The 16,128-nt window shown below is 40.7% G+C and overlaps 1 protein-coding gene across 2 annotated transcripts in view; it reads right to left on the minus strand.

Annotated features, from left to right (window-relative positions):
- Window positions 1–16,128, minus strand: part of vps13c (vacuolar protein sorting 13 homolog C) — a 294,638-nt gene that overhangs the window by 116,834 nt on the left and 161,676 nt on the right. For both annotated transcript variants that reach the window (XM_067973304.1, XM_067973303.1), the window contains exons 39-45: window positions 15,966–16,025; window positions 13,293–13,449; window positions 12,482–12,595; window positions 9,369–9,472; window positions 6,956–7,123; window positions 4,188–4,492; window positions 2,327–2,474 (exon numbers count right to left, since the gene is read on the minus strand). In XM_067973304.1, coding sequence (XP_067829405.1) covers window positions 2,327–2,474; window positions 4,188–4,492; window positions 6,956–7,123; window positions 9,369–9,472; window positions 12,482–12,595; window positions 13,293–13,449; window positions 15,966–16,025 — 1,056 coding nt within the window. The remainder of the gene's footprint in view (window positions 1–2,326; window positions 2,475–4,187; window positions 4,493–6,955; window positions 7,124–9,368; window positions 9,473–12,481; window positions 12,596–13,292; window positions 13,450–15,965; window positions 16,026–16,128) is intronic.

The raw sequence follows: 16,128 nt of genomic DNA on the forward strand, positions 1-16,128 counted from the left end.
ATGAAATCAAGAAAGCATGGACAAGGGTTTCAGTGGCAGAGAGGAAGGCAGAGGCAGAAAGAAGTAAGCAGTTTTGCTGACCAAAAGTAATCCTCCTGTGATACATCTTATCAAACAACCTTCTGAAAATCCATATTCTCTATATGTCAATCGGTCGCTTAAGAAAACTCAAATCCTTTACATTGTTTGCTTTCTGCTTCTTGTCTGCTTACTCAATCTCTTTCTCCGTCTCCTACCTCTCCTTTCTGATTACATTTCACTTACTTTCTCTGAGGTGAGGTATGGGGTTGGTGCATGCATGTGAAATGATGAACAGACACTGAGGTCATGCATGAATAGAACAAAGAATGTCATGAGGGAAGGACCAGTTGAAAGATCTTAGCCTTGTTAACAGAGCAAAAGGCATGCCTGTAACCCCCAAGTGGGAACTTGATAATATGGTTGAGGAGGAATGGTAACCAGTCATGATGTTTAAAAGCTTCACTTTTTTGAGTGAATATGAATTTTTTTGATAGTGTAGTGCTTCATTGGTTTTTGTTGGTATTTAAGTATTTTTTGATTAGCTTAAATCTCACTTTCTTTAAAAAGCAACCAATCAGCATACTTTGTGAACTACGGGTGCCTCACTTTCCCCGAGCTCTTCGTACAAGCGGCAGATGCAAAGCTTTTACTTATACAGATAAATCAGACATCACAATGGGAGTGTGAGCATATTAGAGGAATGAGGAACGATGGGTTGAAAGGCCTTTTCTCATTCCTAACTTTTCTTATGTCCTTCGCAACACCTCAGCATCATTTATAACTAGAAGCTACTATTTTAGTACATGAGCTGGTATCTGATTGAAGACACTCGCTCACATGAGGTTACACCCGATATGACAGGCAATTAAGAGCATTAATGGATGCAGGGCATAGTACATTTACTGGAGTGCATATGAAGGACAAGTTCTTCCAAATTCCAATCTCCGTTGTACAGATGGGGGCAATTACTGCGATTCAGTTATACATTTATTTTAAATTGTTGAAACAGAAATGTAGGTATTCTCACATATTACTTTTTAAAGCATCTCACGATGGATTTAAGACTGCTATCGGGAGTTATTAGTGCTGTCTAAGTACAGTGGAACTAGTGGCCAGTGAATTCAGCTGCTCAAACCGTTACACAGAAAACAATTCTCACGTTGCAGTTCACTAACCATGTAGGTAAACAGAATAACAATTGTGTTAGTGATGTTACGAACAGTTTATAGTCAAAATCTAATATCACGATTATATTCTGCAATATACCAGGACTGCTGAAGTGGAATGTAAACCAGTTACACCATGGATCAGATTGCACGGTTCACTGCCAGGGAAACAGCAGCACAGTGGGTTCAAAGTCACAATTGTGACTCATTTTATGGCCACGATCTTTCATCGAGGTGCATTTACAGTTGCCGCTACCTCTATAGGAGCCTGCAGATCCATCTCCTGGGGGGGCTTTCCACTCCCCTGGTGGCAATACCATCACATGGATAGTAAATCAGTGCCACCAAAGTCAGGGTGCCATTGGTTGGAGTGCTGTAATACAAAGGGGTTGTCAAATTACATTGCTGAGCCCACAAGAATCAATAAAACATGCGTCATAGACCAATAGAAATGACGACCTCTGGTCGTGAAACTCTCGACTCCAGTATATTGACCGATTCTCTTAATTATATATATATTTTTGGAAATGGTGCTACATTCTGCATCACAAGACAATGAAAGTCAGTCATATAAAAGAATGTTACAGACAGAAACAGGCCAATCGGCTCATCAAGTTTATGCAAGTGTTTTTCTCCACGAGCCCCTAATCTAATCCCATGCCCCATACTCTTCAATATTCCTCTTCTTCAAATCACTTTCTGATTCCCTGTTAACAGAATTCATTGACTCTGCTTCAACAACTGTTCATGTCAGACAATTCGAGTCAGTTTTATTTCCAGCTTACACTAGCATGATAAAGAACATTCACATCTTTGTTGGATCAAAGCCTGGATTCATTCAGTCAACAGTTTTAAGTTGGTCCCACCACTACCTTCATCACTTCACAAAAGGGGAATCAATCAACCAGGCCCTGATACAACAACATTTAGTCACTACCAATAAGATTTACCGATAAAGGATTTCACTGTTTTATTTCAGCTCAGAGATGCTGCATGGCGAGTGGTCATGTTAGCATGCTCCCAATTTGTCTACTGTCACCAACCAGAGAATATCTGAATGTCACAAAGTGTAACTGTGCATATAACACCAACAAGTTCACTTAGATGTCTTTTTCGAAGCCTCGGAAAAATATACTTACATTCATTGCTTTTAGATCTCCATTTATTTCTATGCCAGGGATTTTGTGATACCATGCTACAGCCAGATTTCGTTTTATTGTTAGCAGCAAGTTCACTGGTTGCAAAATCTGAAAATCAGGCTGCACCGAGTCTTTCTGGAAAATAGTTCTGAAATGGGAAAAAAAATAAGCCGAATTCAAGAACAATGGAAACTAGAATAGAATTGCTTAAAAACCTCCCGCATCAACGGTGACAGAACATTCAAAATGACAGGAAATCAACAAAAACATGCATGTGTAATTATAAACGAAGAGAGACCAAAATTCAAATGCTCCTTTCACAAAGTTGAATATGGAAAGTTATATCTCCAATAACTTCTGACTGCGGATTAATGAAACTTCTGCGATCCTTTTTTCAATTCATTGGATGTTGGCAAGGCCAGCATTTATTGCCCATCCCTAATTGCCCTTGGTGGTGGTAACAACTGAGTGGCTTGCTAGGCCATTTCAGAGGGCAGTTAATAATCAACCACATTGCTGTGTGTCTGGAGTCACATATAGGCCAGACTGGGTAAGGACGGCAGGTTTCCTTCCCTAAAAGGACATTAGTGAACCAGATGGGTTTTTAACGTCAATCCGGTAGTTTCATGGTCACCATTACTGATACTAGCTTTTTATTCCAGATTTTTTATTTAATTAACTGAATTTAAATTCTCCAGCTGCTGTGGCAGGATATGAACTCATGTCTCCGGATTATTAGTCCAGGCCTCCGGACGACTAGTCCAGCAACATAACCACTATGATATTGTAAAGATATTGTAACAAGCTGTCACCTCTACTTAGCTGCTTATACTTCTGCATCTGTAGGGTAGATAATATTTACTCACATCTGTTTGACCAGACTTGGAACTTACTCTACCAACGGCTGAACTTCATCCAAGCTCACTGAATGGACACTTCCGGCGCTGCTACAAATCTTTGCAGGAAGTTTTGTCACCAAAGCTATATTCATAGCTATCTGATTTTGCCTCAAATTACTATATCTGTGCTCCAGTGGCTGGGCTATCTGATTCTCTTTCTTTCCTCAATTTGGACTCCGCAGGGCCCTGCCTACGGCTGTGACACTATCAACAATCAGCATTTTTTTTTAAATCACCTTGAAGCTTGAGGTATCACTTGGTATACCAGACATGTACACACTGCAGCATATACCTTGTGCAATATTAGGTGCCCATATATTAGAAATTCTGCAATGTGGTGAGTACTGCACAAATTCAGTAAATTTACTCATTAACGTGTCCAGAGCCCATAGAATCAGCAAGTAGATGCAACTAGTTTCAGTGCTCAATAAGACGTAAGTTAGGTACTGGCGCAATGTGGCTTTTGCATCACCAAGTCACCTAATTGTCACTTACTAACCATGTGCTTTTCTCTCCACTTAGAATCATTTCTTTTGCTACATCCATCCTTTATGGCTTGTTGCAGCACTACCACACCAAATGCTGGTTTTTGTAGGATTAATATCCCATGGTTTAAACATTTTTTGAAAAGGGAAAAGTCTACCTACATTAGTTTTTTTGCCCATAGAGTGCCAAGCAGATTAATTGTCCTCAGACATTTCTACTAAATATACAGACCTAGAATGAGTGAGAATGAACAAGTACGAAACTATGCAAAATAGCAGTCGAAGCAAGCAGATTTTAAAAAGTTGAAATTCATGCCTAAAATGGAAAAAAAATTCATGCCAACAGTACGAAGGCAATGGAAAGTATTGCTCCCCGTACCCCACACAAACAACTAATAGAGCAAAGCAGGAATAGAACCCACTTCCCATGCAGGTTAGATTACAACTACAGAATCAATTATTCCAAATGTATCTTACCTTGAGAGCTTCAGCTGTGTTAGCTGAACCTCCATGATGTCCACCACTGGTGGCAGTGTGCACTGGTCACCAGGGATCAGAGTGAATCGATTCTGCACAGTAATCAAACCCAAATCTGCCACCACAGCATTCATGGACCTGGAGGACTCGGGGATGATAATAACCGGGGCTTTCAAATTGATGTCCATTGCTAGTCGGAAACTCTTCTGGGCAAAATCCTTCACGCTGGAGGCTGCTTTTTCTGCAGCCTGTGCTGTGGCTGCACTTAACGCTTCCTTTGCTGCTTGGAAGTTGTCAAAAAAGTTCTATTGAACATAAAGCAAACAGTAAAATTAGAAACTAGAAAATTAAAGTGAGAAAGCTCTTCTACTCCTTGCCAGATTTCCCATGCTTTCCCCCCCCCCACCCACCACTATTCAGCTGTAACCATTTACACCTCCATTGGACCCATCTTTTGTTTCTTGTCCCATTACCACCCCCTTTTGCCTTGCACCATCATCCCTTTTGTCATTTAATCAATCCTGCCCTCCACCCTATCACAGATCTTATCCTTTGTTCTTTCCTCCCTTCCCCCTGGCTCTGTACTTGCTTAAAAACTGTTAAATCTCTAACTTCTCCCAGTTCTGATGAAGGGTCATCGACCTGAAACGTTAAACTCTGTTTCTCTCTCCACAGATGCTACTTGAACTGCTGAGTGTTTCCAGCATTTTCTGTTTCTATAACAGTAAAATTAGTAATTTTTTTTTAAAAAGCCACAAAAAAATCTCCCTCAGTTTATAGATAAACAGTTAAAAAAGTAAAAAAATGGTAGGAACACAATACTCAGTCTATAACCGTGTTCTTGCAGTAGCTTATGCAATCAAGCATTTAATATCCCAAGATTTAGAGATGACTGCTGCTCGAACTCAATTGCTTTGGTAAAGCAAGTGATGTCTGGTCTCGGCTTGATTCTTAAATGTAGATCCAAGTGACAGTGAAATCTTCCACAGAGGAAACAAGGGGTATTTGACTTGCACAGTTTGAGAGTTGATCATGGACAACAGTGACATAGGGTATGGTAAATCTGGCAGGACCCGAGAATCATAGAATTTTACGGCACAGGTGGCAGCCATATGGCCCGTCATGTCTGTGTCAGCTCTATGCTAAAGCAATCAAAATTGATAGCACTGTCCCGCTCTCTCCATAGCCCCATATTTTCCTCAAATATTTATTCCATTTTCCTTTAAACACATGCAATGGTCTCTGCCTCAACCACTCCCTCTGGCAAAGCATTCCAGCTCCAACAATCCTCTGTGTAAAGAAATTTCTTCTAACCTCTCTCCTCACTCCCTTAGAGGCAATTTTAAATTGATGACCTCTCATCACTAACTCCCCAAACAGAGGAAAAAGCCTCTCACTATTTATCCTATCAAAACATCTTAATTTTTAAAACCTTTATTCTCTTCGTAGCCTTCTCCGCTCCACTGAAAATAGTCCTTGTATGTCAGGTCTCTGCATAATTATATAATCCCATCCCTGGGATCATCCTGATTAATCTAGACTCAACGTTCCTATGGCTTTAATGTCCTTTCTCTAATGGGGTGCTCAAAACTGCACAGAGTACTCTGTTGCCTAACCAATGATTTGTGGCGGAGGTGGCTGAAGAAATATCTGGCAATGTATCTTCTTAAAATTTGACGGGTACACACCATTCATAAATTCTTTTTTCCAAGCTCTCCTTATAATAAAAACAAGAACATAGAATTTCTTTCAATAGCCCCATAATCAAGCATAGACTTGGTGGCAATGGATAGCAGATCCGATTGTTCGGTGTGCTGGGAGTAGAAACATTTTAAGATTTCCGTAGGATGTGGGGAAGGAGTGAGACCAGGGCTGGAGAGGGGAACAGTTTGCAGGGTTGGTGTCTTGGTCCTAAATGAAGTTTAAGCCCAAGTTAGTGTAGGAGAATGAAGGTGCAGTTGGGGTGACTTCATAAAATAAGAAGTAACAAATGGTGAAAGAATTTATAGTTATGTGCTCATGATAGAGTTCTGACACGTTGCTGATTTAAACTGAAGAAATTTGCTTCGGAACAGTTGCCAGAAATTTGCCTAGAAAATAATAATTTGTATATAGTCGAGTGTGACCAAGGAAGTGCGACAAAAGTACAGGCTAAATGTATTTATCATATTATAGGAATTCCTGTGGCACTCCTCAATGAAGTTGAGCATAAGCTGTTTCATAAGCAGTGTTTATGCCAGGTAATTATCAAGCTACTAATTCACAGCAACTCTAAGTCAAACCGCACTTTTATTACAGTACTCTGGGATTTTTACTGCTCCTTTCAGGATTGAAATTTGCAGTTCTGTCCATCTTTCTGTGTAAACGGGGTATCAGTGGCCTTGATTACTGTTGCATGTTCCTTTGCATATGTATTTAATTTTTATCTCAACTTTTTGAAAGTCTAGCGTGCACAGTAAGATGGTAGGCAACATGCATTATGTTGGAGGTAGGTACTTGCATTTAGTAGTACTAGGGATAGAGAAGCCATCAGAACTGGGGTTCTGGATTTTGGCACCACTGACAGATGAAATGATGTAAAATGTAGTTTTAAAAACAAATTTCTTATGTGACCCTTGGTAACCTTTTCTGCTATTAATGGGGGCCACTTGTACTGTTCAACATCAAATTAATGAAATATATAATCTTTAATTTATGAATGACTGACATACATGTAGTTGTTCTCACAAAAATACTTATTGTGCAGAAGGTAGAAGTAATATACTTACCAACAGTGACATAAAGAAACTGTGTAGGTACACTAGCTGGATGCAGCCCACTTGCAAGGTCACTTCCCCATCCACTTTTGACATATCAAGGTAGGCCTCCCCCTCTGTGGCATTACAGCACAAAATCATCTTGAAGCTGAAGACTTCATCACCAATAATGGACACAACCTAAAAATATAAGTACCGTATTAGCTCATTTTTCCATGTTTCCACTAAACATATGAAACTAGAATGAAGCAACAAACATATAGCACAGACCAAAAAAAGTAAGTACATTTAAAATTTAAATACCATAATTACAAGAAAAAATATCATACAATGTAGGGAGATGCAAAATCCTTTCCCACTTGGTACATACTATTTAATGGTTGAAAGAAGTAAGAATATAACCCATTCCCTATGGATCTTATACAACTATTGAATTATGGATATGGCCACTTCAGTGTCTGATGGCAGCTTTGTCTCAAAATCCAACCTTGGTTTGCAACTTGCAGTATGAGTAGCAAATCTGAAAGGCATCCTGTGCAAGATTCAGAAATGTGTCCCTCCTTGTTCAGTTATGGACTGACAACATCGCAGTGGCAAAGTTCTAAAATAAGGCTGATGATGTATTATGTTCTGTAATTTACACTATATCGACCAGTTATGCTGTACATGGGTGTAACCTATTAAAGGGATCAACATCACCCATGAAATTTGCACAGGAAAAGTTTTTGAGTCATAATATAATTCACATTGGAAAAAGGAACTACCTTGAGAAAATGGCATTCTGACATACATTACATGACAAAATCACTGTTCTATGCATGTGACACGGCAAGGAAAATTATGCACAACTATTCTCGGTTCCTTCTTCTCCAAAGCTAAGACAATTTATCTTAAATGCACAGTTGGACTTACATTATAGATTCTGATCCCATTTACCTTGGAGATGTCAGGATATGGTGGTGTAGTGGGTATGTTATTGGACCAGTAATCCAGAGGCCTGTACTAATAATCCAGCCAATGTGAGTTCAAATCTCACCATGGCAGTTTAGGAATTTAAATCCAGTTAAAAAATTTGAAATAAAAAACGGGTACCAGTAAAACTGACCATGAAGCTGTCAGATGGTCATAAAAACCCCCAACTGGTTCACTAATGTCCTTTAGGGAAGGAAACCTGCCGCCCTTACCAGCCTGAGACTCCAGTCCCATACCAATGTGAGTGACTCTTAACTGCCCTAGCAAACCACTCAGTTGTATCAAACTGTTCACCTTCACCACAAGATCCACAGCAGTTTAAGGCAGTAACCTACCACCTTCATCTCACAGCAACCTGGGATTCCCTGGGCTGTGTGGCTCAGAGATGTTAATTGAGCCATCTCATTGGCCGAGGAGTATTCATTTAAAGTTACAGTCTGCATAACAAATTTGGTTAGCAATCTAAATGAGAGTTCCATTGCATAGATCAAAGAAAAGTGGCTATTTAATTTCGGCATACTATATAAACATCATGCAACTTGCATGGTGTCATGTCCTAGCCTGCATGGAATAATATTATGGGATATGCCTGATGCACTCAGAATAATTATTGCCACTGTTGGCCAGAGGCTGCAGAAACCTATTGAGGTCAATTCGAAGTGCTAACAAAGACACTGACCTTTTGAACTGAGGTGACCTGGAGTTCAGTCACTGGTCTGAACTGGCCAGAACCGGTTTGAATTCGTTCCGCTTCTTAGAGGGATAAAGGAGGTGATGCTACCTGGGCTCTTGGAAAAGAGCCAATCAGGGGATGACATCGATCACTTCAGCAACTTTGAGCCAACCGGAGAAGACAGCATCATTCGAAAAGACAGACTTGGGGAATAAAACTGAAGAATTGCTGGTTTGGTCCCAGTGTGTGTCTTTGTTTGTTTGTGAGCAAGTGAGAGAGTGTGTCAGTGTGTTTTTGTTGGTGTGTGTTTGTCTGTGAGGGAGACTCTGGAGACTAACTCTCGTGGAAGTGGGAACCTTACGTCAGGGACGTAAAGACTACGTCCGGGACGTAGAGACGACGTCGGGAGTGAGGAAGAGAATTGCCTGGCCAGCAGTGTCTCTCCTTTCCGGGTAATATAATATCCTTTCTATTCTGTGACCACTCTGGGAGTGTTGTCAGAGAAACCTAGTGGGTGTGTGTTTAAAGCCTAATACTCGGAGTGTTAGCAGAGAAACTTAGTGGGTGTGCGTTTAAATCCTAGTTTGAGTATAAACCTGTATAACCTGCTGTAAACTACATGCCTATATCTAACTAGACGTATAAGCGGTATGTACATGATCTAATAACGTTAATAAAGCGAATTGAGAATTAAGAGAGAATTGACTCTTCCTCTGTGTACTAAGCCAAAACCGTTAACCGGTGACTTCCGGTCAACACCACCTATATCAAACAGCTTACCTTTTTATGTAGAGTCCTTGAGCCAACATCTGTAACAATGATATCTTTGAGTCGGGCAAAAACTTCTGTCTGCTTTGACTGCATGGATACAGATGCATCCATACCTGGAAAGTTTGGTTGGAGGACAATCAGATAATCATGGATTTGATATCGAATCATAGAATGTTACTTCACAGAAAGTGGCCATTTGACCATCAAATCTGGTTCTAGAACTATGATAACTAGCCATATTACTGGCAACAGTATTAATTCAAGAGTGATGCAAGTTAGTTTAAAAAAACGCAACTACTTAAATGGAAAGGCTCTATGCAATAATAACTTATTTGTCTATAGCCCATTAACTAAAGCTTAAATACAATATGCAAGACATGAACTCACAATAAATGGAATCGAATGAACACAGCAAGTTCACATTCAACATTTTTGCACCCACTATTTGTCATTATATTAAAATTTCATTACATCAGCATTAAGTTTAATTTAAGGTGTGAAAATTTAACAAGCCTCCAAAATTAGCCATTTATATATATTTTGAAACAGTGGTCAAGCACTGAGCCTGTGGTACTCCACTCCCATTAGTCTAGCACTACATCTCTCATGAGGACTCCATTTCTTGTTTGTAACCAACTCCATATCCTGCTCTACGCTCTTTTTTAAAAAAAAAGTCTTTTATGTAGTACCTTGTCAAAAGCTTTCTAAAAGTCCAAATCAGCCACATTACAAGTAATTTCCCTGCCGAGTTTGACTTTAGCATCTTAAGTAGAGGGATTTTGTCAAGCAGGATCTTCCCCTAGCAAATCCATCAGACTGTTTCTTATTAATTTATAGCTATATAGGTACCCTTCCAGTTTACTCGTTAGAAAGGTTTGTGTTATTCTGTAACTGACGATATGCTAATGGACCTGTAGTGGCCTGGGTCAAATTAATTTCCTCTTTAAAATACAAAGACATCTGTTTGCTTCCAATCCTGCAGAATCTCACCAGCGTCCAATAATTCTCTGGTGATTATATGACACGTCCACAAATTACCTCCCTTGTTTTCTTCAATTTCAACTCCTAGTGTCTGCCATTTTGCTCAGGGCAAATTACTCTTCAGTCAGTTCAATCAAGCACCTCTGTCACACCAATTTCAAAATCCACTAGAATATTCAGCGTACTATAAAAATTGAACAGCAGTTTTTTGTCACTGGTGAATCTTTTTTTTAAAAATTCAATCATGGGATGTGGGTGTCGCTGGCGAGGCTGGCATTTATTGCTCATCCCCAATTGCCCTTGAGAAGGTGGTGGTGAGCCGCCTTCTTGAACCGCTGCAGTCCGTGTGGTGAAGGTTCTCCCACAGTGCTGTTAGGAAGGGAGTTTCAGGATTTTGATCCAGCGACGATGAATGAACGGCGAAATATTTCCAAGTCGGGATGGTGTGTGACTTGGAGGGGAACATGCAGGTGGTGTTGTTCCGATGTACCTGCTGCTCTTGTCCTTCTAGGTGGTAGAGGTCGCGGATTTGGGAGGTGCTGTCGAAGAAGCCTTGGCAAGTTGCTGCAGTGCATCCTGTGGATGGTACACACTGCAGCCACAGTGCGCCGGTGGTGAAGGGAGTGAATGTTTCGGGTGGTGAATGGGGTGCCAATCAAGCAGGCTGCTTTGTCCTGGATGGTGTTGAGCTTCTTGAGTGTTGTTGGAGCTGCACTCATCCAGGCAAGTGGAGAGTATTCCATCACACTCCTGACTTGTGCCTTGTAGATGGCGGAAAGGCTTTGGGGAGTCAGGAAGTGAGTCACTCGCCACAGAATACCCAGCCTCTGACCTGCTCTTGTAGCCACAGTATTTATATGGCTGGTCCAGTTAAGTTTCTGGTCAATGGTGACCCCCAGGATGTTGATGGCTGGAGATTCGGCGATGGTAATGCCATTGAATGTCAAGGGGAGATGGTTAGACTCTCTCTTGTTGGAGATGGTCATTGCCTGGCACTTGTCTGGCGTGAATGTTACTTGCCACTTATCAGCCCAAGCCTGGATGTTGTCCAGGTCTTGCTGCATGTGGGCTCGGACTGCTTCATTATTTGAGGAGATGCAAATGGAACTGAACACTGTGCAATCATCAGCGAATATCCCCATTTCTGACCTTATGATGGAGGGAATGTCATTTTTGAAGCAGCTGAAGATGGTTGGGCCTAGGACACTGCCCTGAGGAACTCCTGCAGCCATGCCCTGGGGCTGAGATGATTGGCCTCCGACAACCACTACCATCTTCCTTTGTGCTATGTATGACTCCAGCCACTGGAGAGTTTTCCCCGATTCCCATTGACTTCAATTTTACTAGGGCTCCTTGGTGCCACACTCGGTCAAATGCTGCCTTGTATTTGAAATATTTCTCTTCATCTTAAATTTCACGTCCTGTTGGTTTCCTATTGTGCCGCAGAAAGTGCAGACAGACCCAGAGGTGTGTTCAGGGAAGTGCAGGTCACCCCTAGTTGAGTGTCGTGGGGCCCTTGGTGTTCAGTGGCCGAAGAAATATAGAATCTGCAGAGGGTTGGTTAGCAACAGGCCACAATCCATTGGATCTTCATTACCCAATAGTGGAGCTTCATATTTGAACAGCCAAGCTCCCTTCTTGTTTTACAAGCTCAAAGAAATTGAGATATATTTATAGCCTCTTGCCTGCCCAGAGTAAACTGTGAGATGTGACTGTCCATGTCCAGGAAGGGTCACGCTGAGTCCATTAATGGCAAAAAAAATGTGTAAAAGAATTTGGGGGGAGAATAGTCATCTCTATTGTGTTTGCCCTGTCTTGAAATGATATGAACAGATTATTCCATCTGATTATGAGTGTAAAGGATGGTTTTGGGAAGAGGAGGGAAAAGGGGATTTTGTATACGTTGTGGCTTTTGATGGATGCCAAGCCCTGATCATGCTGCAGTCCAGAAATCCCTGACTAGGCTACTCACCTGGTCAGAAGTTAGATGTGTAGCAAATAGGACGTGTATTGTTTTACTGGTACCAGGATGGCACAGTCTTGCAAATATAATTACTGCATACCTCAGAAAATGCCACAAATCATCTTAGTTTACACACAAGTATGCCTTTGAATCTAGAGCTTGACCTGGTTTTGTTTACCTTGTATTTTGATATCAGCAATGCTGAACTTTTCATCACAGACAAATATGTTCAATGCACCCAGCTCAGCAGAAAACTTCATGTCAAATATATCAACTGCTGCATCTCTAGATACTGAATAGAAAAATAGTGGTTCAGTCCATAATTTGAAAGAACACAACCAAAGGCAATGGCTACAAATGGCAATGTATAAACTTGCTTGCATTGCAAATTTCTGTCTGGTGAACCTGACAACACTGGCATATTACAACAACTTGCATTTATATAGCGTCTTTAACGTAGTAAAATGTCCCAAGGGCTTCATAGAAGTGGTATCAGACAAAATTTGACACTGAGCCACAGAGATATTAGGACTGGTGACCAAAAGCTTGGTCAAAGCAGTAAGTTTTAAAGAGCAACTTAAAGCAAAGGGTACAAGTTTGAATAGTTTACAAATGGGCTATAAATGTGTTGCTACCTTATAAGATGCTCATCAAAACATTATCCTAAATGTTATTTATGCTGTACATCCAAAAATACTTAACATAGGAAAAAATTGAGCAGCAACAGAACTGAGTACAACAACAATTTTGCTTACAAACCACTATGGGAGAAAGATTCCACTGTTCACAGCAGAATCTAACATACATGAAACACACATTTACTATTTCATTATATAAGACAAATAGCTGAAATCTTCCTCGAAACAATTCATGGATTATTTCTGCAAATATGAAACAACTATGCAAGATGGAAAGTAAAAGTTTATTAAAAACATACATGCATCATTAATTCAAGGCACCAATTTAACTTCCACTTCTTACTAGCCTACCTGCTTTTGTCAAAGTCTCCTTTTCATGGCCTTCTGTGCTCGTCTTTGCTTCACCATCTTTATCGACTTTGCTTGATGGGAACACAGCTGCCATAAAATTCATGGTCGAAAGTAAGGCTTGTGAATGCAGGAGCAAGTCAAGGGAAGAGAAGGCAATCTGACATCAAAACAAGAAGTTTCATTATTTTCTTGGATTACCCCACTTGATACACAGCGTCGCTGCAGTACAAATATGATGAGAAATTAAGAGGAAACCTCTAAGCATAAATATGCAAAAATAAGCTCAAGGTAGCACGCAAGAAATGTCAATTGCCCAAATTTACATTAAATGCTCATAATATATTTAAACTTAGCCTTAGAATTGGTAGTGGAAACCTGGAAAATGTATGTTATGTGCAAGAGTGACAGGGTGCAGTGCAGTAACTGGTTAAAAAACACTTCTATTTGTAGGCTAAAAACTCAAGTCCACAATCTAGTTAATGCAAATGCTTTCAAATGAACCTCCAATTTAAAAAAAATGATGGAAAAGGTTGTGCAAATCATTCTAAACAGAATAATGAAAAAGGTTCCAAGAAGAAACTGGACAGACACATCCAAATTTGTAAGGAGTCAAAAGAGTTCAGTACCAGCCAAAGTGTTTAAGTTCAAATATCCTTGCTTTAAATGAGTATGTGGCGACTATGAGAGATGATTAAGGGGTACGGAATTGGGGACAGATAGCAAACAGGATTAAAAACTGGGTAGAAGGAAGGGAGGGAAGAGTGTAGCAGTTCAGGACAGTTCCTCAGAATGGTTGGAAGTGGGTAGAGGTGTCCCATAGGGTTCTGTTCTGGACCACTTCGGTTCACTGTGTACATCAATGATTCAAATATAGGGCTAGAGGGAATGTTGTCCAAATTGCAGCTGGTACTAAAATAGAAGCCGTAGTAAATAATTAAACGAACAGCCAAGTGAAGAGGTTTTAAAAAGGTGGAGAGAGAGGTGAAAGGGCGTTCTAAAGAGTAGGCTGAAGGCAATTGAAAGCTCTGCCAACAATGGTGGGGCAAAAGGTGGAGGAGATATTTCAGTCAGAGGAAAGAAGCATTCAGGAAGGGTTAAAGGGCTGAAGACGGTTGCAGAGATAGAATGGGGCAAGACCGTGGAGGGACTTGTAGACAAAGACATGGATTTTGAACTTAATGCATGGGAGATGGGGGGCAAGTGTACATCACCAAGGACAGGGACGATGGGTGAACAGGATTTTGTGCAGGACAGGTTCTATGCAGGAGGGTTTTGGACAAGTTGGAGTTAATGGAGGGCAGAGGATTGAACACCAGCAAGAACAGTGTTAGCGTCATCAAGTCTGAAGATGACAAAAGGCTGCAAGAGGTTTCAGCTCAGAACAAAAAATACAAATCTATAGAGCTGTTATCATCATTCATATAGGCAAGAGTTCTGGCTACATTACCACTGTCACAATCAGCAGCTTGACAAGTTTCACCTCCAGCACCTGAGGACCATCATGGAAGTGGAAGGTCAAAATTACTAACTACAAGATCCTCAAGCCCTCCGACCATGGGAGTTGAGGTCATGCTTATATAGTAGCCATGATGTGGAGATGCCGGTGATGGACTGGGGTGGACAAATGTAAGGAATCTTACACCAGGTTATAGTGGTGTCTATAACCTGGTGTTGTACGATTCCTTACATTTATGCTGATATAGAGCACAGCTGGGTTGTGAGGACACAGTGGAAAACTACAGAATACCTAAGGATCTGCTACAGCTAGCTGGAACAGGAAAAGCAAGTGCGGGTGAGCAGCAAAAGATACAATGACACACTTAAATAAACCTCAAGCTGTGTAATGGCTGGGGAATAACTTCATGGGCTAACTGCATGGACTGGCAAGCAGCACTACATGATGGTGTCAACCAACAGAACACCAACACACTGATCTCCTGAAGGAAAAGCAGCAACAGCAGAAATACTCAACCAATGCAGGCTTGGATTAATCCCCAGAGTGTGTGGAGGGTGCTGAATGAACAAGAAATAACCACAGTCAGATGAAAATTCTGATATGTCATTGAAAATACCGCTCTACTATTGGTCAAACAAAGTCACTCCTGAATGAGGGAGCGTGAGTGAGGGAGGGTAGCACTCTGGATTACTCAGACCGCAAAAGAGCTCTACTTTTGCCATGATATCCCAGTGCCAATTTTCTGCAATCATTCTAGCTATACTTCAGCGGTCACTAAAAACACTAACTATGACAGGGGTCGTCGTACACAGTTAAAAAGGATGAGGAAAGTTCAAAACACATATCAACCTTGAATTAAGTACGAAGACCTTGTGCGAATATAACTTAGCACTACAATTGATGCCGTACCATCTGTGAAGTTTGCCTGTAAAACAGCAAATTCACTATAAACCATTTCTATAACCTAGCAACTTTCTGTTAGTACATAAAACAAATAGTAAAGGTTCTCTGTGACTGAGCATCTCCATTAACCAGTTGTGCTACATAATGAACAAGCTCACGTACTCATCCAGAGAAGAAACCAGAATGAAGTGTTGGAAATATGTGCAGCTTGAAGAGGTGCAAGTGAAATTTGGGAAGAGCCTGGTTGAGAGGAAGAGGAATAAACAGTTTTGAATTTAATATATTTTTAATATAAAATGCTGTACATTACGTACGGTCATCTTTTGCTCCGTACTATCATAAGTACTTTTGAAATGTGGTCCATTTCGGTCTGCCTGTGAACAAAAAGTCATGGATATTACACTCAAATCACATCAGGTTAAAAACAAATGGAATATAAAGACATTGCGAGCCTATTTCATTCCAGTCCATTTATAC

Source organism: Heptranchias perlo, chromosome 38, assembly GCF_035084215.1.
Source record: "Heptranchias perlo isolate sHepPer1 chromosome 38, sHepPer1.hap1, whole genome shotgun sequence".
In the NCBI taxonomy this organism is placed as follows: Eukaryota; Metazoa; Chordata; class Chondrichthyes; order Hexanchiformes; family Hexanchidae; genus Heptranchias; species Heptranchias perlo.